General features: G+C 38.3%; 1 protein-coding gene across 2 annotated transcripts in view; it reads left to right on the forward strand.

The window, feature by feature from the left end:
• LOC134535715 (hyaluronan mediated motility receptor-like) overlaps positions 1-25,579 on the forward strand; it is a 69,915-nt gene that overhangs the window by 30,451 nt on the left and 13,885 nt on the right. For both annotated transcript variants that reach the window (XM_063374919.1, XM_063374920.1), the window contains exons 3-4: positions 12,557-14,607; positions 19,277-19,364. In XM_063374919.1, coding sequence (XP_063230989.1) covers positions 12,557-14,607; positions 19,277-19,364 — 2,139 coding nt within the window. The remainder of the gene's footprint in view (positions 1-12,556; positions 14,608-19,276; positions 19,365-25,579) is intronic.

Below are 25,579 nucleotides of genomic sequence, written 5' to 3' on the forward strand. Positions count from 1 at the left end.
TGCAATGCCTCAATCAATTTTTTTTTGTAATTTTTTAAACGTATACTAAGCATCTCTCTTTATCTCTCTAATTCTCTATCTCTCTATGTATATCTCTATAACTCTCTCTAACTTTCTATTTATATCTCTATCTCTCTATATATCTTTCTAGCGGACCCGACAGACATTGTCCTGCCCAAATGTACTTTTTGTGAGATATGGATATGGCGGTAAGTATTTCTACGCTGGACATTTTGTATCTTCTCATTATACATACCCCTCCTCTTGGGCACGCCACTGCCGTTACCAAAAACCTTTCCCATGGTTACGCAGAAGGCAACAACAATGCAAAAGCCCGTTGCCATGGAGGCTAATTATCAACAATGCTTAGTTTTTTTTTTTTGCTTTTAAAGCGTGTATTTTTAGTTTTTCTTAACTCAGAATCGAGATAAAATATCCAATTGTGAATCTAAACCATCCTCGAATCCCCGTGAACTCACACACAAAATTTCATCAAAATCGCGTACAAACAGACAGACAGAAAAAGTACTGTTTTATTATAGTAAGATAGATAGATTATTCTTACATGTTCGCATCCATGCAGTATATGAAAAATCAGCATGCATAGCCCCACACCTATAACTATACGTATCTGCTGCCCACGACTTTTTCCGCATGGAATTTTGTATTATCTTGCACCATTTAGAAATTTAAACATTATAACATAACAGTTGATACAGTTGTAGTAGTTTTCTTATGTTCACAAATGATAATTTTTCTCACCTCTATTTCAGTCTTTGAAATAAAAATATGTTACTACCTAAATTTTGAGTAAATATGTTTCTACTTTCAAATGTAATGACGGGAAGACACTTCATAAAATGTCTTTGTAAACCAAATTTACTGTTTTTTCCATCTCGAGCTAGAATGTAAAGATTGTCTGCATTACTGACCCGCGAGCAAGCTACATACATTTCAGAGAGAGAGAGAGAGAGAGTGAGAGAAAGACACCTATTGAATGTCTATCTAACTAATTTTTTTATGAGAGCATATTTTCATTAAATAAATCATGAAATCATTCAACGATAAAAGCTGTTTATTTAATTAAGCGGACGGGTTCGCTCCAAGGAGAAAATTGACGCGGCGAGACCTCGTGGACATAGAGAAATGACATATACTCACTATTTGTGTGGCTATGAAACATGATTTTTTTTTTTGCAATTTAAATTGTAATATACAAAAAGGGTATTGAAAATTGAAACAAATATGGCGACACTATAAACTGTCAGGATCATTATTTTTTTCTTACTCTCTACTTAGTTCCTTACAATAGCAAAACTTAATGGCTTCTAATAATGCGTTGCAATTTTTGCTTTTAAAGCGTGTTTTTTTTAGTTTTTATTAACTCAGAATCGAGATAAAATATCCAATTGTGAATCTAAACCATCCTCACTATTTGTGTGGCTATGAAACATGATTTTTTTCTGCAATTTAAATTGTAATATACAAAAAGGGTATTGAAAATTGAAACAAATATGGCGACGCTATAAACTGTCAGGATCTTTATTTTTTTCTTACTCTCTACTTAGTTCCTTACAATAGCAAAACTTAATGGCTTCTAATAATGCGTTGCAATTTTTGCTTTTAAAGCGTGTTTTTTTTTAGTTTTTAATAACTCAGAATCGAGATAAAATATCCAATTGTGAATCTAAACCATCCTCACTATTTGTGTGGCTATGAAACATGATTTTTTTCTGCAATTTAAATTGTAATATACAAAAAGGGTATTGAAAATTGAAACAAATATGGCGACGCTATAAACTGTCAGGATCTTTATTTTTTTCTTACTCTCTACTTAGTTCCTTACAATAGCAAAACTTAATGGCTTCTAATAATGTGTTGCAATTTTTGCTTTTAAAGCGTGTTTTTTTTAGTTTTTCTTAACTCAGAATCGAGATAAAATATCCAATTGTGAATCTAAACCATCCTCGTATCCCCGTGAACTCACACACAAAATTTCATCAAAATCGGTCCAGCCGTCTAGGAGGAGTTCAGTGACATACACACGCACACAAGAAATATATATATATACATACATATATACATATATATAATATACTAGCTGCCCGACCCAGCTTCGCACGGCTATATTAATGGGGAATAAATGAGACTAAATATCCCATTTACAGTAATAAAAAAATGAAATAAAATGCAATTAATTTCGACAAAAATTTATTACAATGATTTGTAATGTACCGGGGAGAAAACGAGTAGCACCGATGGTTTTCCGATTCTCGAGCACGCAACGTACAACTGATGTACCCGTACTTCGCTACAGCAGTCTACAGGCAGAACACTTGCGCCACTCATTATACATGCCCCTCCTTGTGGGTACGCCACTGCCGCACCTCGAATGGAAAATAAAAATCAAAGCAATGCTCGTTGCCATGGAGATGCAGAAGGCATAAACAATGCACAATCCCGCTGTCCCACTGTTGCCCGGGCTTAACCACCCTTGGGAGTTGATTTTCGGAAAACGTCATCCTGCATAACATGAGGAACATTACTGTCAAGTTCAAGTCTGTAGGATATAAAATTAAAAAAAGGGCAATTTTTGATATTTAAAGTCCCCGTAAAATTTCAACTGTGATGAGGACTGCACTAACAGTGAATTAGTTGTTGCCATAGAGACGAATGAAGCATCAACAAAGCAACAGCCGTTGCCATGATGATTTTCTACCAAAAACTGGAATTTTTATATTTTACACCCCCAAAACTCCCTTTTCGGAAAATCATATCTTAGTGAGTATGCTAAGTTTCAATCGTAATGAGTCAGTCAGTGGTATTTCGCAAAAATGTATTTTTAAATTTAAATTATTTTACATAAAATAATTAAATCTATACAGAAATATGCCTCGAATTGAAAAAAAAATTGATATAAGCGATGCCCGTTGCCATGAAGACGCAGAAGGCATAAACAATGCAAAATCCCGTTGTCATGGAGATGGAATACCCACAGTTGCCAGTGCTTAACCACCCTTGGGAACTGATTTTCGGAAAACGCTGTCATTAATCGAAATAAAATGTAGCCTATATATAAAGTTGGACAAAGTTACAAATATTTGTGCGAAATTTCATTAAAATCAATGCAGTAGTTTCTGAAATTAGCCCGGACAAACATCGTGACACGAGATTTTTATAAAAAAGATTTAATTCTGTTTTGCTACACTTGAATTGTAAAGCCTGAATCACAACAGCCCGTCGCATCCGTCCGTCAACCGCCAAGCGATATACATCTTCACTTCACTTCACTGCTTGGATTTTGGCCTTGAGCGGTATCCGTTTAGCCAGAAATATCAATTTCATTATTCTTTTTCATCATCTTTTATCGCAAGTGTATATTTTGAATAAGTCTCAGTTTTACTCCCATGCCTTACCCGGGACTCGAACCCAGAACCTCTCCCACCATAAGCAGGTGTGCATCCGACTACGCTACGAAGGTCGGCTGGCGATTTACAACACTCCGCTCGTCCATCATAATATTTCTCCATGTCAATTCTGGCAACTGTTGAGAAAAGCTAACAATTTGGGGGGAAAAAATTATCATATGTAATTATATTACTTAAACAATTATGTAAAGTAAGTACTTGAAACTCATTAAACTCAGAGTGTTTTTTTTTCCGGTATGTATTTTCACATTTCCAGAGTTACCATACGTAATTATAATACTGCCGTGACTTAGAAAATTTTTGTTTCAAAAAAGAGCTTTAGAAATGTGTCTAAACGTAAGCTAAGAAATGATTTTGGAATCAGCTAATCAATTAAACAAACTTTAATACATTTTAATATAATATTTTATATGCAAACACCTGGAAGACATTAGGAGGTTATAGTTTCATCCGTTCACCCGTCAAAAGTATAAAATTACCAAGCTTTAGACGGACGAGTGGATGACATTTTTCAGTCCATCTTATTGGGTGCAGGTCAAGTAATTGACAGACGGATGACGGAAGGACGGGCTATCGTAATTCCGGAGTTGCTAACACCCTTACAATCAAATTTTACAGCAATTATTCTATTGTCATGCCGTCAACTTATTAGGAATAAGTTTGTAAAGTGCGTACGTAAATTCGATAAGTTAACTAATTATTTTTATATTTTTATACTATATCTTTTTGGGTTTTTTTGTAGGTATTTTAATGTTGTAATGTGAACTTACTTAAGTTAATTGAAAGAAAAATGACGTACAAATTACATATCAACAATAGCCCAGGTGAAAAAATGAAATTTGAGACTATTTTCTTCATTTACTCAAGAAATAAATAATTTTTGGTGTTTATGCAGTTTTTCTACAAAATCTGGAAGAACACCCCCCGAAAAAAATTCCTGGGTACGCCTATGCTTAAAATATATTTAATGCATATGATAGGGTGTATTCATGTTACATCTATTGAGATATACATATTCTTTTTTCTTATATGAATGATTTTTGATACAATAAAATTAACAATAGCTAAACAATTTCTGCTTGGAACTTGTAAATAAAAATTCTAGAGGACCTCTAGTTTTATATATGTGTGTTCGTATTTTGTTACAAAAATTTTATTATTAAAAATTATTTTAATACCAAAAAATATAATTATTTTTTATTTCTAATACATTATATTATTTTCGATCAGAACTATGCAAAATTTTAATGTAGCCTATATTATAAAAAATATATATTTAATTGTATAAAATTAGTTTACTACATAACAATTGAAAAAAACGATACACCGTAAATTTACTTATTGAGTTTTGTCACTTTTATAACATAATTCGTATGATAATATAATTTTTTCCAGAAAATAAATAAAACATAAGTTGTGTTGTAAAATGTATTGATAGAATTACATATTTAGTATTTTTTTTTTCTAAGTTAATTTATTGGAGTGCTGCGCCTAGCTGACTTCGTTAAATTGCTAGTGGCAAAGAGCGGTGGTGGATGTTTTTGCAAGAGTTTGACCGTATTTTATGACCCTAGCTGTGAGAGGGTGTTCGTCCCAGAAATCTTAACGGTCAAGGAAAATAGCCTTTCTCTGTAGTCACGTACGGGTCTGCTACTCGCGCAATATCGTCAGTTTATCACAACTTTCTGGGAAGTTCTATTGTTGTTATTTATTTATAATTTAGAAATTAAAGAGTCGATCATACTAACATTTTTACCTAAGCAAATCGCATCCTGGAAGATTTTGATCTACGTTTGCAGCAAAAATCACTTGTAGTTAGGAAACTTTTATTATTTCAGAGTAAAATTCAGTCTGGAATTACCATACCTTCCTGGTAGTTTAGAACAGGTAACATTAAAGATGTAAACCAGTCTTCAAAAGCATGCCCATCAAACCAACCAGATTTAGTTCTATTGTATCGAGTACCCGAGGGTCCGTTTTCAGTCCAAGTTGTCCAAATCTTCTCCGCCTTATAGTTTACATAAGGTGGTGCTACATCCCCTGCTGCATTTCCACAAACAATTATAGATGTGCACGCTTTAGACAAATTTTTTATCCTCTCAGGCAGGAGCGCAACAACAGGGGGAGGCAAGGGTATTTTGCCCCCCCTCTGAAACCTTGAAGTGGGGGCAAACGGGGGCAAAGAAAGTGCTGTGTAATCAATTTTTAGATAATAAAACTGCTTAAATAGCACCATTTTCCACCTTGAAATACAAATTTTCCCGGGGGAGGACCCCTGGACCCCCCGCTTCAATACGGGGGATCGATGATTCTTTATAAAAAGTTATATCGCCCCCTCCTTTGGAAATTTAATTGTTGCACCCCTGCTCTCAGGGTACTTAATTCCCCTCTTCGTGATGATTTTTCTGGTTCCAGAATTGTCTACAAGATTTGTTTCGTCGTAATTCCAAATATTCACTTTTGGAATTCCTATCAGCTCCTTTTACAAATTATCAAAAAACTTATTCACAACCTTTTCTTCTGTTGCTGCTCTAGAGTAAGAAATTTTTTTGCTGTTCTCTGAGTTAATATTGCTTTGTGCCGTCGCATGAACCCTTCCGCCCAATCATTTCCTGGTAAATTGTTTTAAAATCATAGCTCCTTTCTTCCACAGCGGTCGAGGTAGGACTTGACAACACATCGAAGGTCAAACATATCCACAGGAAATCCATAGTTAGACACGGCTACAATGTGACTTACAAATTGCAACTACTCTTCATTTGTGAAAACCGGAGCTCGGTCGACAGCTTTAAAATGCTTTTCCTGGTTTTTTAGGTGCAAAGTGTTTTTTGGAATACCATATTTTGTTGAAGCTTTGCGAATCGACAATGTTTTGTTCCGTACAGCTTGCAAGGCTTCATTCAAGTTTTCCTCTGTGTAATTTTTATATGGCCGTGTTCCCGTGTACCAAGAGCACGTTCGGGATTTATTGGCATGGTTGGTCGCTTTATTCTGAAAAATATGAAGAAAAAATGCAGTAAAACATATTACGCCAACTTTGGGGCAACTTTGGGACAGTCCCAAAGTTACCCCGCCAAGTGATGAAAATTTACTATTTTGAGGTTATAAAATAAAATGCAAGTATCAAAAACATTAGCATCACATTAAATGGATGTCAAGGCTTGTACTTCTTCAAATACATACCTGTCTTTCGTGAAGTATTTGCCGTTTTTAAAGTGCGTACGAAAGTTTACACAAAAACAAAAATATAAACATGTGGTTGAAAACAAATTGGTAAATATGTATTGTACGGATTAGCGCCAAAAAAAATCGTACAAATATGAAATAACTTACATTATATGCTATCTTACGTCCTCTTTTCAGAACCGCCTGCGGAGATAAAAAATTCCAATTAATTTTGGAGATATCAAATTTTTTAATATTCATTTTTTGGCGATTTTTTTAAAATAAAAAAATTAAAAATCCGAAAATACCTTTATTCTGTGCTCTTTAACTTCCTCTTTTCATTAAACCCGGCGGAGATCAGAAATTCCAAAAACTTTAGGAGATATGGAATTTTTTAATTTTCATGATGTGCACTGATGCGGCGTTCAGCGGGAAGCCTACGATTCACACATCCTTCTGGACATACCCGAATACTCACGTTGGCAAGCCTTCTTTTCTTAAAATTAGCAAGAAGTAATTAAAAATACTTTAAAACATTGTAGATGGTTGGTTATGTTAGGTAAGTATAGCTACATTAAAAAAACTGTAAAATCATTTTATGGTTGCTTAGCAAATAACATTTTAATATGTAGCTATCCAGCGCTAGGAAACCGTTTATATGATTTCACAGTATTTTTAATGTAGCTATCCTAACCAAATCAACCATCCACAATGTTTTGATGTGGACTAGGCTTTAGTTTTCATGAGTTGCATATTTATTTACAATAAACAAAAAAAAAAACCGAAGATGCACGATCGGGCGTTTGCCTCTCGTCTGTTGAAAGAAGGCTTGCCAACGTGAGTATTCGGGTATGTCCAGAAAGATGAGTGAATCGTAGGCTTCCCGCGTTCACCATTGTTGCTTGTTTACAAGTATTATTATGTTTTTTTGTTTTTTTTCGCGACGTAGTTGAACGACTACATCACGTAAAAAGAAAATTACGTGAGTTCCTACTGTTCATCCTTTTTCCCGGTTTGTTAGGTCAGGTCAGCTACATTATAAATACTTTAAAACTAAACAACCATTAAAATTAATTTTTATTATTTTTAATGTCCGTTCAGTTTCAAAGTATTTATACTGTAGCTGACCTGACCTAATCCACCTTTGTCTCGTTTTGTTAGGTCAGGTCAGTTACATTATAAATACTTAAAACTATACAAGTAAAATTAATTGATATTATTTTTAATTTCCGTTTATTTTGAAGTATTTATCATGTAACTAACCTTACCTAATGGAAAATTTCTGTTATTTAGGCATTCACGCACACACAGCAAAATATAAAATGGCGTCTGTTGAATGATTACATAGGGCTTGTATTGCAAAATAAGAACGGCGATATCTCCAAAAGTAATTGGAATTTTTAATCTCCGCAGGCGGTTTTGAAAAGAGGACGTAAAAGAGCATATAATGAAAGTTATTTCATATTTGTACGATTTTTTTTGGCGCTAATCCGTACAATACATATTTACCAACAAATCCACTGCCTCTATCCCACCAGTGCAACTACAGCTTCAAATAAATGCCATGAGATAGTAGCACATACCAGCGAATATAGAAGCGGTGATTGCGTACCACTTCTAAATACATTGCCTTGACAGGAAATCCTAAAGCCAGAAATTACTCACTGTCCCAAATTTACACCCCCAGTCCCAAAGTTACCCCGGTTTACGGTACTGATTTTCGAGTTGTGTTGAGGTTTCACATGCCACTTCGTGTACACCTGCTCTGGTAACAATGACTCATCACAACCGGTGCCGTCTGTACGAGCGTCTTCACAAGTTATCCTGAAATATGTTCTTAAATATCAATTCAAGTGAATTCTTAAAATCCTACACACCTTATCTTAAGTGTCGTAAATGAATCGTTATATTTTGTAAATCCATAATAATATAGGAGCCAACATGGCGCGAAGCGATACGAATAATATTTTTTTTTACCAACCACTACATCAGTAAATATTTGTGGTTTCCATTCGCTATGAATTCAAGCATGTAACATTTCTACTGCTTCTTCAATTCGGCTACAGTTAAATGGGAGGATCTGAATCACTGAAAACTCCTCAACAAAATCAACGATGAATCACAGGAATTACAACAAACAGTTGTCACAAGTCAAGTAGCCAATGAGCAGGTGACATTTTTCGAGTCCGTAGAGGATTGTTGAGACTATCGTACAGGTCATTGGCAACGCGCCCTTACGCGCATGGTTAATACCCGCATGAGTAGAGTGTAAAGGCGTAAGCATGAGACACATCTAGGTCCTCATCTAACCGCGCATTTTTAGATTTAACTCAGGATAGGGTGAAAAATGTTTACTAATTTTGCAGTCCTAACAGTCACCAACGAAACGCCAGCAAAATAAATAAATAAGGCCACGAATATTGTTCGTGAATGAAGGCGAAGCTGATACTTTGGAAACGTTACCAGCAGATATTAAATAATGTTTAACTATTATTTACGTAGCTTACTTCTTAAAACTGCATTCATGTACTTAAACTGATTTTGTGTGAGACTATGTTGAGTGTTTTCTGCTACACTTAATAAACTTTTTAACATTGATGCCTGTCATAAAAAAAAATTCAAACGTAATTATACGGATACATGTTGAGTATAGTTTATGAATGGTTCACGCATTGCTGGAGAAAAAAAAAAGCATGTTTACAATTTTACACATCTTTTTGTTGTCGCATCGCGTCCATCGCGTTGTACATACGCAACTCTGAAAAATAAATGTATGTTAAAAAAGCTATAATAAAATAATCTCTTATCTTTCTTTATTCTTATTTCTAAGCGCTATAATGGCTTTCGATAGTTTTGTTCTTTTGTGTACTCTGCTTGGTGGAGGTTTCTTCGGCATTTTATTCCTGAATAAATCTCACGCTTACAACAAAAAGGATCTGGCTAAATCACTGTGCTAAATAATAACAGGGAATAACCATTCGATTATACGCCGAGATAGACCAAACACGTTCTCTTATCTACTGAAAATGAATACATTGACCTTCATATCAGTTTCGCGCGAAATCCCGTCTCCCCTTCGTAAACAGCAGACAGCTGTGGCTGGGTGGGAACGAGAGAAAACACTGGCTGCAAACAGTTGGGGAAACTGTCGCAAGGTGTCACTACTGTCCAGCGCGCTCCATAATTTCTCGTATCCAAGCTTGCACGCTGCTCAAACTTCTACAGCTACATTTTTACTTTAGGTCCGACTGCAATAAGCTAAAGACTAAAATAAAGTCAATCATTCAGCCGACAGATATGTTGGCGTTTGATTTACAAATGAAAACGCGAATGTTATTAAATTCGCAAATGAATATCACACAATTTCGTAGCAGCTCATTTATTAAAATTCAAATTGTAAATACGTTAAATTAATAATGATTACAGATAAAATAATGGTCACAGTCATATCTCCCGTGTCTGAAAATTTATCTGTGAAAGGTTTACCACTGAATTCTTTATAGTTTATTAATAAAGCTTGAATTAAAAAAATTCCTGAAAATCAGCAATAACTTAATTAAAATAAAAAAATAAATAAATAAATTTTACACCAGAATGGTTCAAATCTTCTCTAGCAGCTGAATCATCAACAAATATATTGTTTTTTTTAATACGATGCTGGTGCACCAATCCCAGACGTGTGACAATTATTAAACATTACTTTGTTAAACGTTATTAACATTCAGTGGATCGGAGCCTTAGTTATGACCAGGGTCTACAGGTAAAGAAAGAAAACAACTACACATACTGTAGTTACTCTATACTTTACTGGTCTGTATAGTTTTCATTTCTTATGTTTATTACAAGCACAGTATATAACATTATCAACTAGGTTTTTTAAAAAAAAGTCATTTTGAACATTAGGTTTTTACGACAAGTAATTGAGATTAGATAAAACCTTTTGTTTTATGGTCGTTTCAAAGTCCAAATGAATGTTAGTGCTTTGAGTGTAAAAATAACATCATATGGCTGAGAGTAGATGCTTCCCTTGAACATGGACGGTCAGCTGTTGTGCTGGGAGACGTCTGGGTGGACGTGCCAAGTAAGGAACACCTCAAAAGACAGTATGCCGGAGAAACAGTAGAATTTGGATGAAACTGGGCCTACGGCATCACAAATAATGCAGCGTAATTACTGACAACACTAACAAAATGAACTTCAACTCAAAGTCGTAAATTTAAAAAAAAAAAAATAAGGGGCATCAAAGTTTAAAAAGCATTTCACTTACCAGTTATGTGGGTAGTTAAAGAGTGGTCAAGACATGATATGAAGAAACACCAGGGTCCATGCAAAGCCGCGTAGCACGACACACGGTAAGATCACAACGGAAAATTAACAAAAACCAGTTAACAAAAACTACATGTTGCAACAAGAGAAACTTTTGGGAGTCAATCACTCAGTTTTCAGACTACATATCGTATCCAAACTTGCCACGGAGCACCGATACGAAAAGCCACTCAGATGAGTGCAGCAGTAGCGTTCGGTCATGACGAGAAGATTCTCTCGGGAATCGAGCTGAGAGGAGTAGCAGGAGTAAAGGTGGGCAGGCCAGGAGACTGTAGGAGAGCCCTGGGGAAGTGAGGATTTGTAGTACCAAGGCCCCCATGCCAGAAGGTCGTTCAGAAAGGTTGGGGAGGGTGGTTAACAAGTATCTCCCGTCAGTGCTCGTTGGCAGGGAAGTAGCTCTGACCTATAGTTGGCAACAGTGCGGGAGGCCTAGAGCAAGGTAGATGCCCCACGGGAAGGGGGAGTATGAGGAGGAGATCTGGGTTCTCTGAGAAGCGCAGGGGAAACAGTGGGGAATGTGCTGGCTCTGACTGACACGCCATTTCTAACGTGCTCCAGCAACTCTAAAAGGGATACACGCACTTGACGGGAGCGGGGTGTTTGAATACACGGGGCGTGCTGCTAGGACTGTAGGCAGGAGACATTACACACCATAGCGGACAGAGCGACGGGGAATTGGAATCGTGCTGCTAACACAGCTTGGGAAGAAGAAAGCGCGGCTGGGCCCAACAGGCTAAAGTACCCCATAGGATACAGAAGTTTAAAAAAATTTAAATATCAGCCTTATTATTCTGATGAAAGTACGTCTTGTATGGCCGCTGTCTGGCCACGTCCACACGACTCCGGACCCTGAACCTCCAGCCGTGCACCACACCAGTCCCCATTACTGGTCTTTCAAATCACATGGGTAACAGGGTGGCCAACCATCACTCTAGACAATTCTTAAGACTAAAATCACAATCAGTTACTGTCATGTGTCATTATATTATTCCGACAAAGTTAAGGGATAAGCTCACGTTGACAACACTAATGCAAAAAAAAAAATTGACAAAACCAGGAATGAGCTACATTTAACGTCACAACCATGTAAGCTCATTCAGTCACGTCCTAAAAAGTCTTCTCCTGGTACAATAGTCACTTCCGTGCAGGCCAAGCATACGCTATATGTCCTTCTTTCCCACAACTGAAGCACAGTGAGGTGCTCCTGCTAACTTCACTATTGCCTTCCACACTGTCAACAGACTGTGATGCGGCCCCCGTTTGCTCTACCTGGCCCCTATAATAACACACTCTAGCCAAATGATTAGCTTTACCCCAAAGCAACACTTCTTTATTTTACTGAATCTCGGATTTTTATTTTGCAGGGTACTTACTGCCTTAGTCAGTCTTTTTTTTTCTACTTTTTGACAACTTAATTTATTTTCAGCGTGTATGATTTCCTGTTTCAAATCACTGGTTTCACCACTAAGCGAGGTTGTAAGTCAGGACTCAAGTTTTCTACCATCATTCCCACAAGTTCCTGCTCGGGATAGGAATCACGTAATACTCTGATGTATCACTTCACATCAGTTCAGTTACGTAAGCCAGTCCACGGGTGTGAAGTGTGTGTAAGTGTAAGAATGTGTTCTGTGTTGCAGCCGGTGTTGCGGAGGAAGGCGTGTGCAAGAGAAGAGCCGCAGGTCAGGACCGCCGGGCCCAAGGACAGCGGCGATGAAGGCCAGGTCTCGCTACTGACCCTCAGGGTGCTCGCCCTGCAGCGCGACCTCGACGCTCTGCGCGACAGTCGGCAGAGCCTGGAGCAGGACCACGAGGCACGGCTGGCCGAGCTCAGGCAGCGGCACGGCGACACGGAAGCACGGCTGCAGGAGCAGCTCGCTCTCGCGGAAACTCGACTGGAACGATCGCGGGAAGAGTGCGAGGACTTGAAGCTTGGTCTGTCGTTGCTCACGGAGCAGTGCGAACAACACGTGATCGAGAATGATCAGTTGAAGTCCCGCATACACATTCTGGAGAAGGAGAGAGAAAGTAGTTTGGTAGGCAGTGGGGAACTGGAGAAACTGAAGCAAGTGAACTGTGCTCTCGCAGTTGAGCTGCAGGGGCTACATAAGTGTGCCGGTGAGATTCACGAACTACAGAGGGGGAGGAAGTTGCTGGAGCTGCAGAAGAGCGAGCTGGAGAAGAAAGTGTGTGGCAAGCAGGAGATGATACTGTCGCTCCAGAGCGAGCTGTCGTCCGCCGCCCTGGAGCTGGAGGAAGCCCGGCTGGAGAACGAGGAGCTCGAAGTGCAGTCTCGGCAGCACACGGCCTTGCTCGATGAGTTCCAGGCGAGGCTGTGCCGAGAGCACGAAGCACATCTGGCATTCAGCAAGGTGACAGAAGAGAAACTATTGACACTGCAGTTGGAATTGCAGACACTGGTGGCATCACAGAAGGACGCAGTGAATTGTTTAAAGCGTGAGTATGATGAGGCCATTAGCAATTTTTTGGAAGAAACAAACTCCATTATCAAAAGCAAGGAAGGTACTGTAGAAAATCTGAACCAAACAGTTCAGTCTAATAGAAAAATGCTTGATGATCTTCAGTGTTTATTGCATAACTTGGAAAGGGCCTATGAATGTGAAGTTAACTACATGAAAGAAAGCCACAAGGAAGAATTGTTGAAAGTTTTCTTTGAAAGCTCATCCATTTTACAGTCTAAAGAAAGCACTATCAAATTTCTCAAAGAAATCCTGGTAATACTTGAGGAAAGACTTGAAGGTCAAGACTGTAGATTATCTGACTTGAATAGTATTCAGGAAACTGAAATTGTTGGAAATTGTGACTTCAAGGAAAATGAACACAAAGTGTCACTTCAGCAAAATAAGATGGCGATAGAAACGGGACTTGCCGACACAGATGTTTCGCTGGCCGATGTGATGAGAAAGCATGAGGAAGTTGTGGAATGTCTGTGCAAGGTAGACATGGAGGATGTTAACAAGATGCTGCAGGAAAACGCTGGTGTGATAGAGTGGAAGGAGTGCGTGATCCGGGCTGTGAGGACGGCGGGCAGCCAGACGGAGCGGATGCGAGCGGCTCTCGGGGCGAAGGAGGCGGAGCTGGGGGCTCTGCGGTCGAGCCTCAGACACGCGGAGGACGGGCTCTCGCGCAGGGAGCGGGAGTGTGAGGACCTGAGGATCGCGAGCGTGGAGAGCAAGCTCACGGTGATGGAGCTGCAGGACGAGCTGGGGCGGCTGGAGGTGTGTCGCAGGAACACGCACGCGTCGCTGGAGGCGGTCTCGGCCCGGCTGCTGGCCGCAGAGCGCGACCGGGGGGCCCTGGCCGGCGAGAACCAGCGGCTCCTGCTGGAAGTCCGTCGCCTGGCCGAGCAGCTGGAGAGGGAACAGCGCGGCATGGACGAGCTGGAGCAGAGCGTGAAGGCAGACGTGGAGTGCGTGAAGTCGGACCTGCTGGCCAGGCTGGAAGAGCTGAGAAGCGTGGCCGCAGAGAGGGAGCATGCGCTGCGTGTGGAAGTCCTGGAGAAGCAGCAGATGGTTGAAACCTTGTCGGTGAGGCTGGAGGATCTCCGGAGGAAGCTGGAGCTGGTGGATGAAGACTCGCCGGGGCGTGAGGGCGAGACGGCGGCGGAGGAGCTGCGACGTCAGCTGTGCACGGACTGCGCTGCTCGGCCGGAGCAGGAGCCGTGCCTCAGGTGGGCTGGCACTTCCTTCTGGAGTCTCATTCTCTTGCTCTCTCTCTCTCTCTCTCTATATACATACTTTACAATCATTTGAAATTAAAGAACCCAATACTGTAGAACCTCATTTTTACATACCCCGGATTTACGAATCCCCATGATTGATGTACAGTATAACCCGTTTATAGTGAACCCGCCTGTAATGAATTCCCGTTTATTGTGAATTTCCGTCTCAGTCCCGGCAAAATGATTTGAGGTTATGTATTAATTTATTGGATATAGCGCACAACTTTTGTCAATGTTGATACGTTTTCCCGTGTACCACGAACAAATTTTGCAGACATAATGCACATTTATCTCAAATATTTTCATATAATTAAAACTTTTTTCACAAAACGTCTCTTCTGGATCACATTGAAGTTTTTCTCCGCAATACGCTACTCGATTGTCCACTGTTCATATTATAAACAAGTCGTATTCGAGTGGCCTCGGTAGGCTACGTGTAGCCAAAAATGGTGATCAGTTTGGTGAAAATAAAAAATAGTTTTCCCTGCATAGTTAAAGAATGGGCGATTGTCAAAATTATAAATAAATTACCGCCACACAAATACGTATGTACATTATAGCAGCAAATTCAATATTTTTACGTCTCATTTTTATCGTTCACGTTTCGGACATTTTGATTGGGTAAGGTTCGTAAGACTACCACTAGATAGAATTCTTCGGACAAAATTTTTCCATAGAAAGTGAGAAAATTTCGTTCCAGCTTTAGCAACTGCGATACTAAATGATACGTTGTAATCTTTGATGCACCAGACTCGTTATTTTTCGTTTATTTACTTTTGACGGTAAAAAGAATTACGTGTTATTAAGCTGCAAATGTGCTTCAATAAGAAGTACGTACATAAAAAAAGGTGAAAACGCGGTAAAAAACGTAAGGCATTATCTGTGCGAAATAAACTGGACATTATTGAAAAGGGAGACTCCAACCCCACTGTCCCGCACGTGTTAATAGCAAAGGAACTGGGAATTGCAACATCCACATTAAGTACAATATTAAACAAGCTGAACAATCTTCTTTCTCAAGCTGCGATAACGTCACAGAGTATTAAATGCCCGAAAAAAGGATAAACGCCGATTTCCAAGAACCATTAGGTAATAGAAAGTGTAGTTCATTAAAAATATTATCTGCATTTGCTCATAAAACTGTTGCTTTGAGTATTTTAATTCGTTCTTTTCATGGCTTAGGCCTATGTGTAGTTAAGATTTTGCTTTTGAGTATGTATTGCCAATATAAAAGTTTTCCCAGATATAAAGTTTCCCCTCTATAGTGAACATATAAACTACTCCCTTCAGATTCGTTATAACAGGGTTCTACTGTATTTTTTTTACTTCCTTCGTCATTTTCCCTATACATAGTACTAATGCGTTACTTGCCCACTTTATGTGAGAAAGCATTTCCCGTAACACAACACTGAAATTAATAGCAAACCATTAGAAAAGTACAGACGAATCAATAAAAGTTGATAGCAAAGAGTGTTATGTTTATTAATTATACGTAGTGGTCATGGCCGCTTCGATTGCCATTGAAAACAACTTGCATTTTTTTTTTGTGCCTTTTGCCATGAAAAAAAATTGTTGTGATATGAACTTGAAAATTAAATAATTTTTTTTGTTCAATCTCTCCTTTAATCGAATTAAGATAAGGTAATAATTCAATTTTTAAAAAAAAAAGGAGTTGTTATTTTCTGTTTATAAACTAGAAACAAGGAATTTTTATTTTTTGACTAGACTAAAATCAATCATGCAGTTGTGAATATCAGTTGTAGAGAAGTGACATCTGTCTTCCTGCTACAAAGCTTCAGTGTGTGCGAGCTACTAGCGCCCCACCGAGACTGCTCACCATGTGTGCAGTTTTCATGGCATTAAAGGCATTCATTGAAAAATTAAGAATGTTTTCTTATTAAATATATAGGAATTCTACTATCGGTACTAGTTTAGTTAAATGAGTTTTTTTGTGAGCCAATGTATGGCTATGTAAATTGTGTTTAAATGTTTACTGTAAAACATTAAATGACAACTAACTTTAGGCAAGCACTTTACTTGTTTTTGTATTTATATTTTGCTGCTGGTTTGTGAAGAGAAATCCCAATCACTCCATCTCAGGCTCTATTTTTAATTAAATTTTGTTTACTCACACTTACAAAATACTTACAAATACATGTGACTTTGCATTGCATGCTTTTCTGAGAATTAGGCATTTTGGCTAATTAGTAAATTTATAAAATATTTTTAACCAAAATGTATTTTCCCCTGTATCGGTTTGGAATCGGTACAGATCTGTTATTAATACCAGATCGGAAGATGTCAGGCCCTGACGATAGATGCCACGAAGCACCCAGACTTTCAAGTTTATTACAGAGCTCCAGGATATGTTCTCTTGCACAACACTACCACACTCTACCACACTCGAAGTTCATAATCGGTTCCAACAATTGTCGCTTCAAAATATAATTCAAATCTGTCTTACATTTATAGTATTTCTCTGTACTTACCTATTTTCAAAGTTCATCAATGATTATTTATTATAACAATTTATTTTCAGAACATTTGATTATACATCGAGTCACACTGAAGACTTTTTTAGTTCTGTAATATTTCTGAACACTTACTTTATTCCCGATGACAAAATATAATCATTTTGCTATGCAAAAGTATTTTTATTTCCATTACTCTTTGTACAGCTTATTCGTAGAAGTTTGCTATGCTTCCCTAGTCATGTGAGTATTGGTACAGTAAATTATTCGTAAATTAAATATGCAAATAAATAAAAATATATCTACTCTTATTCTATAAGTACAGTAAGTCCTCTATTTACGTCGTACCGATTTACGTCGTTTCGGATTAACGTCGCTAATGTTTGAGTACTCATGTTTCAATTTAAGTTGTCGCCGATTCACAATAACGTAGTTTACAATGACCGTAAATCTTTATTTTAACCAAAACACCGTATATAATTCGTTTATAATTCTTTGTTTCCTTCGGTAGTTAATTTATGCTATGTAGCGTAAGCTACACGTTCACCGCCTTATCTTATCATACATCATGAAGGACGCTTCCTGCTCTCCGCGCGGTGATGCAATACTACCAGCCCGCCCGCTCGGCCACCCACGTATCTCGCACGTAGAAGTGTTATCTACTTCCCGCAACGACACAGCATTTTCTCCTACCCCTTTTCGTCCAACTCCTTGGCACTTCAGTAGAGGTGTAAAAGTAACTAAAAAAAAGTGTACCCGTATGTATTCGTTACTATAACAATTAGTACTCGTTACTTTCGTATCGTTACTCGTTACTTCTGATACCGCATAACATGCTATGTTATGTAACAGCAACGAATTGAGTCGTATTTCGTACGCGTACAGTATGACGTCGCGTAAATAATAATAAATCGAATATAAACAATTAAAAGTATTTGATAATTAACAGCTTTTGTTAACCAAGAAACAATAAAATCTCATTAGAGCAGCTTTATTATAATATCTCTTTTAAGATAAGAACAAAAAACGTGAAAATACGCGATAATAAAAAACAAAAACATACATATTTATAATTTGTAAAAAATACTTTCTTACGTTGTTTCTGTTCCAATCTCAAACTTTGTCTACACACACAATACCTTTAATAAACAGTAAAAAACTTGGACGACGAATTTCCAAATTATACTTTTCTTAATAAACAAACATCGTTCTTTGTAACGAATAAGCACGCGCATGCGTAAAACATACGAAAAATGTGAGTAACGAAATGCATTCGTGTGTAACGTTTCATTACTAGATGCCGCACCCGTTACTCAGTAACGAATACATACGGTTTGCTACAGCTCTACACTTCAGTCGCTATGATATCATTGAGTTGGCCGGAGTTTTAAACGTGCCATTGTTAACTTTATCGTGATTAAATGCGTTTGTAGTAGGCCTACAGTATCAGCTCACTGCAATTTATGATTTTTTCTTCATAAGATGTCTTCCAAATGACTATATATCTGTTTTTATATTTCAATCAATAAAGGTAATAAAGCAGCTGGTTAAATAACCATTCTATAAAGCTGAGAAGTACTAGTTGGACTTGTTTCCCACGCTGTCGGTTGTAATTTGCTGATAAAATTGCCCGTTGTCACGTCTGTATGCCAGCGCTTCCGGCCGGCCGGTGGCATGAAACATGGCTCATTTTGCGTCGTTTATATTTATGTCGCGGTTTTCAGGAACGTAACCCCGACGTAAACCGAGGACTTACTGTACCCTTATTTAAGCTGTATTAAATGTGTTTAACGTTAATGGGAGAGACACCATCCTTTATTCAACCACTTTAGTCATAACAGTCAATGGTAGTTATTAATTGCAAATTTTACATCATTTAAGCTTATTTCATTACTTAGCATGCCTGAAGTTGGCAGTGTTTGGCTGCTACAAATAGATTTCCTGTTGTCATGCTTTTACAGTTGTAGAAAATGTATTCATATGTGCGTGCTCTTTCACTGTGAGAAAGTGGATGTATACTATGAAAAACTTAATGACCTAAAAGCGTTGGATCTAAGATGGCGTCTTTCAGCCTTTATTCCCCCTTCCTCCTCTGTCCACACGGACCGTATCCAGTTGACCTGCGACTGGAGCTCTGGTTCCCGCAGGTGCAGAGAGTGGGAGCGCCGAGCCAGGCCGGGCAGGGATCGACCGGCCGACTGCTTCGACCAGCTCCGGCCCCGGCCCATCGAGCAGGTATCCCTCAGTTGCAGTGTGTATCCTGTAGGAAAGGTGCTTGTGTGGTTCGCCACGGTCGTGGGCTGCTTCGCTAGGATGCATGCCGTTGCGTTGTCGGATCACAACAAGCATGCATGTGCATCGGTGTTCCCAGGTGAGGTGAAGTAAAGTGAAACTCTCCGGAATGATGTTACGGTGCCTTCGGCCTAAATGTTGGAACTATGTGCCTAAATGTGTGTTCGTTAGATCAGCACTCACTGCTCCCTTGAAGCATCACAAGCTACGATTATGAAACATTTCTCCTCTTTGCTCCTTCGATTCTTACAACACTTTCTTCAGATGTGTCTATCTTTAACTTATACAAGTACATTCAGCTGCCTCTGAGCTTTTACTTAGCACTTGGGAGTATACTCAGTTTTCCCTAACAGTAGCTGTTTTTAACACGCTTTTATTAACTTGGTATAATTTCGAACAAAGTTAAAAAAAAATTTAAAGTGTTTCTAAAGTCAGTTCATGGTAGAAAATGTGCATGGGGTTCGTTAATGTCTATACGGGTATTATATCTGAAATTATCTTCCGGCGTGATCATCAATCCATATTGATTTCGGCACAGATGGTGTACATATAATTTAACCAATACTAATTCATAGGGCCAAGATTATATGGTGAATCGCAAAATCGCAAAATTTTCCGCGAATTTATATGGAAAATGCGAAAAAAGCATTTTTTAAGAAAAACCGCTAAATAACACCGAAATTACACAATACAAGTCTCTTATATTTTAATGTGAAAAGCTTGATAGTCAAGACTTGCCCGGGTCCTGGTTGATAAGCTGGAAGAATTTCCTGCCTTGAATTTCTACATGCTTCCTCTAATCAGCTTTAGGGCGCCGTCTGGTCAGCGTGTGTGTTAGTGAAGCGGGATGATAAGAGCGATGCTCAATGGTAGTTCTAGCGCGGTAAAACCTCTAAGTGCAAGGCTCTGAACTGGCGCGCAGTCATCTCGTTCCCGTCAGATAACTGTGAAATGGGAGCGGTGACCGTAACATTACATGGCGGAAAAATAAAGATAAAGGTGTAATGCATTTCCCTCTGATACTTTCAAGAAATTTGTAACGGGTTTTTTACACCTAAAACTTCGAAAACATGCCTTTTAGCCATTTTATCTCCTCTAAATCCTCTTGATCCAATATCAAAAGAACCAGTTGGGCATTAACAAATTCTTAAATGCTTTTTGTCAACAAACTCCAGTCGGAAATCTAGTGTAGTTTGGAAATCGCGTAGGTTTTTCGTGGCTGTGCGCGGCACACGACTGTAGTTGCCATGCGTCACGCGCCCAGAATGTTGTCTGGCAGGAAGGGCGAGTATAGTTCATTTGCGGTAAAAATGAACACTTTTACGGCCCTGCTAAATTTTTCCATTAAAGAAATTTTGATGTTTCGGTGATTTTCCAGCAGAAATAATGTTTTGTAACTAACAAACAAATTGTATCAAAACAATTAACGGTGAATGGCTGTCGCGGGGCCCCTTAAAAAAATTTTATTTTACCAGAAATGGACTATACAAACCTGGCTCTCATCGCACGCAGTTTGGTGAAGGGGAGGAAGGATGTTGACAGTTTCACATGCCAAAGGACGATGAGGGAGGAGGGGGAGAGAGACACGATGGTTTGTATGCCTGGGAGGGATGAACCTTGAAGTCTGGACAAGGGAAGGAGAGGTAAGCCGTATGACGTCATGCATCAACTGGTTGGAAGGCAGCTCATATCCTTGTGCTCATCATCTGTCATCCAGACTAAACAAATTGCAGTCTGTAATTGAGGTGCTGACAAAAGGTATATTGCCAGAATCAGTTGACAACATTTTGTCAACAATGAGAACTGTACATACTGCAGAACTGAAACAGAAGTTCAAGCATACAGCAAATTTGAGTCTGCTGAAACTTAATGAACTGATCACTTGTGATCCTTCTCGGCATCTTTTTACAAATATTGGAGCACTTTTTCACCCTCAGAATATGGGAAACATTAATGTGGATGATAAAGTACTCTTACAGCACACCCAGACCGCTGAAGCCAGAAAATGCAGAACTTTTAACAATGGTAGCATTTTTGTAATTTTTGTGTAAAAGTGTGCATAGTTAAACTTTCTGCAGTTTCTTATTTTAATGTGTCATCCAAAAAATTGGAACTGTGATGACCTGATGAGCGATGGTACTTTTTAAGAGAAAATGTTTAACCAGAACATTAAAATGTTGATTACATGTGATTCTAAACAACACAATAGGCCCAACTGCTATTTTTTATGTCACAATTGTGAAATATATTGTGTAAGTACATACCATGAATAGCTTAAAAAAACCATATATTTTTAAAAGACGAAATAGCGACGAAATGTGTGGTTTTAAATGACGAAATCAGGTTCAAAATAAAACCATATAATCTTGGCTCTAGTAATTCAGTTTACAGCGAAATACAGCTATGGTACTGCTGAAAGGCGAATGTTGCCTTTAATACTGAATTGAGCCTCTACGGTGCATAAAATGTAAGGCTGGACTGTAGATTATGCAGTTGTTTATTTGGGATCGCGTCTCTTTGCAGCGGGACAGACTTATGTAGCTCTTAGTCGCGTAAAGTCACTGGATGGTTCCTAAGTATAATAACTTGGTTGCTCTAAGATAACAAGAAAAGTTCCATGTAGTATTGACACATTAGCTGAAATTACTAGATTACGAGAACATTAATGACTAATTTAAGTTGATTGTAACTAATAAATACTTTAATCCTTCATATTTAGTACTTTTAGTTTGTTTTAATTACTCATATTCAATATTATTTTATTTTGAGACTGAAAATAATAAAATAAACTTATAGTTAAAAAAAGTAATCAAATCATGCTTTTATCATTGAATAAACTAAAAATTAAGAAATAAAATTTCAATTTAATTTTTTTGTGCAACAGCTGCACTTGGAATCATGGCTTCCAAGTGAGAGCGTAATGCATCGTGTTCAAGTATTTGAGACAAAGCTAGAGAGAGGTATTACAGCGTGCAGAATGTTGCAGGGTTTGTTGGTAAAGTAATGAGACTGGCCGCTCCAGTCCCTAGCCAGGTTGGGGGGGGGGGGGGGGGGGGGGGTCTAATCCAAGCAATGGACCTGCTGGCAGTGAGGTTTGCGCATGGCGCACAAGCTGTATTTGAGTTTGTCGCTGCAGAAAAGTACAAAATGGAGTGTTTGCTGGAGCAGCGCTACGCAATTAAATTTTGCTTTCGCCTGGACAAAACTGCTTCTGAGACGCTTGCCTTGGTTAAGGATGCTTACAAAGACGACGCCCTGTCAGGGGCCCAGGTTTTCCAGTGGTTCAGGGAGTTCAATAATATATGGGAGACAGTTGAAGACATGGAGCGATGTGGATGCCCTTCAACGAGTTGTTTGGATGAAAATGTAGCCAAGGTAAAAAAATCTTTACTTTGATCGTCGCTTGAGTGTAATATTAATCGCCAAAGTCCTAAAGATGTGCAAAATAACAGTTCTCAAAATTATTTCTGAAGATGTGAACATGCGGAAGGTTTGTGTAAAATTGGTGCCAAAAGTGTTGAGTCATGAACAAAAACGTTGACGTTTCCCATGAAATGTTGGAGCAGTTAGAAAGTGAACTGGGCTTTTTAGACAACGTAATAACAGGGGATGAATCATAGGTGTTCCTGTGTGACCCAAGAAAGTGAGAATGTCGAAGGCCTTGGTAAAGACAATGACAAGAGTGGGATGGTCCACGAAGAACATGAACCTCCGGGATAAACCGTCCACGCCATTTTCTACAAAGCAGTCCTTGCGAGCCTGCATAGAGCCGTCAAACAGAAACGACTGGCGATGGCAGATTGCTGGAAGCTCCAGTCCACACCGCCTTCGTTATGAGCTCCTGCCTGGCCCGGATATCGGGTTGCTACCTTACTGCAGTCGCTACAGCCTGGATGTGAGCACACCAGACTGTTTCCTGTTCCCTCAGCTCAAGAGAATCATGAAAGGTCACAGTTTCGAAGATGTTCCCGCCATCCATCGGGCTGTTACAGAGACACTGATAGAGGTTACGGCAGCTTACTTCCAGGGAGCATTTGCAGCGTGGAAATCATGTTGGCAACAGTGTATTGATGCCCAAGGAGACTATTTTGATAATTTTAAAATATATTTATATACTGATCAGATCAATGTATTCTTTATACCAGACCTAGTCTCAATACTTCACGGACAAACTTTGCATATTTATTGCACTTAGTTTTAAGCAAGTCAACTGCATGCACAATCGTACGAAATAAGGACTCTTATCAAACATTTATACAAGTTGTACTAGCCGAAATGTACTTGACATTAGATACCGGAATAAAAATGAGCACATGATTCACGTGGGAAAGGTTGTTAAATTAATGGTGCCATGGAAAAAAAAATCATGGCCTGGTGATACCTGAATAAGCACTTAATTTTTGAAAAATTGAAATGTAAATACTAGCTGGACAGTAATATCGGTTTCACTGTCATTAAAGGATAGTTTGGAATGTTCTTGGAAAGGTACGCGACGTGAGTTGAAGGTCACGCCCGGGCGGGCAAGTCAACCACCTTACTGACAACTATCTCCCGTTACACTGTGTCGTATTTGTCATAGAAAGTATTCAATGGTAGGCTTATAAAGATTAATGGTGTGACATATTTATTGTTGAGTGTTATTCTATGCATTTATATTACTTAAAGAATATTTCCCTACACATTTTGGAACACACATAACTAAATTAGTGTTGCTATTTATGGAGACCAATTTTTCAGAAAATGTGATTTAAATTATCACAAACATTTTTAGGAATTTACTAATCGTGCTGAGAGATTGATGTACATATTGTAGTTATTAAAATTAGAAATTAATCTAAAACAATTATTATTTTTGTTGAGTATATACAAAATTTAAGCTAGGTGATTCTGGAAATAGAGAACTGTAGTGTTATCAAGAATATATTCACAATTTATTTCTGAACTACAGTAAACTTTTGATTTGTGAGTGCACGGATTGTGCAATTTAATCTTGAGCAGTGTCGAGTTAACTTTCCCTCTTCCTTCGGCCGTTGTAAATGACCATGAACTAGCAACGTACGTGTCTATCATGGCAGGCTTCCATGATGCCAACAACATTGTCTCCTCGTGCTATTTATTTGCCACGCATGTAACAGCAACATCTCATGAGGAACTCTGCAGCCACGTATTGCTGCATCCCTCCTTGGTTTATGACACGTTCCTGTGTAGAGCAGACCTCGGAGACTGGGGGGTGTTGGTAGGAAGAGGAACTGAGGGGAGGTAACTGTCGCCTCCCGGTGCCTCTCCAGCCGACACAGACTTCATTGAAGACACATGTACAGTACAATCCAAATTCCAGGGTGGCCCTCACCGTAAACCAATATTTTTTTATTTTTTTTCCCCCAGGATTTAAACTATCTGGGCATCGGTAGGTCCCAATTAACCCAGATAACCAGGCATTTACTGTATAGCAATTTTTAACGAATAGTGTGAATCTAAGTATTTTTGGCTGTATGAAAGAAGCTAAATTATTTTGAGGAAAAATTGTTTTAGATAAATAAGCTTAATTATTTTGTTTTGAATGTTTTTGATTGTCACTGTCAGATGTATTAATATTGTTTAAAATGACATTAGTCTAATTCAGATCTTATAATGCTAAACAGAGCAAAATATAGATAGAGTTCTTTGAGAATTGTGGTTAAGTAGTTAACATGCTGATGATTATATAAATTAGAATATAAAATAATATGAAGGTCTTTTAAAGTGAAGGATTTGAGGATTTTTGTCTATTTGGAGTCATATTTAATTGGCAAATATTTCCTAGTAAACGGTTTTATCTTTGTTGAAAGTAACAAGATTACATTTGCAAAAATTGTTTATTTTTCAATAATGTCTGTTTGAAATAATGAACACTCATTCAAAGTGATAATTTTTCTAAAAATATTTTTAATTGTTAGCAAACACCATTGTAGTGATTGAGAATCTGAGAAACGTGTTCAATGAATATATTAAAACTAATGGTTACGGTGGTATTCCAGTGAGGAGTTACAGTTAATGTATACAAAAAAAAATTATATTTTTGAGATAACTACAGAACAAGTTCACATGATAATTGCTTAAACCAAAATTAGATCATTTACCAAGTAAGACTGCATAGTTAACACTGTTGAAGCCTTTTG

The sequence above is a fragment of the Bacillus rossius genome, chromosome 10 (genome assembly GCF_032445375.1).
Source record: "Bacillus rossius redtenbacheri isolate Brsri chromosome 10, Brsri_v3, whole genome shotgun sequence".
NCBI classification, from domain to species: Eukaryota; Metazoa; Arthropoda; class Insecta; order Phasmatodea; family Bacillidae; genus Bacillus; species Bacillus rossius.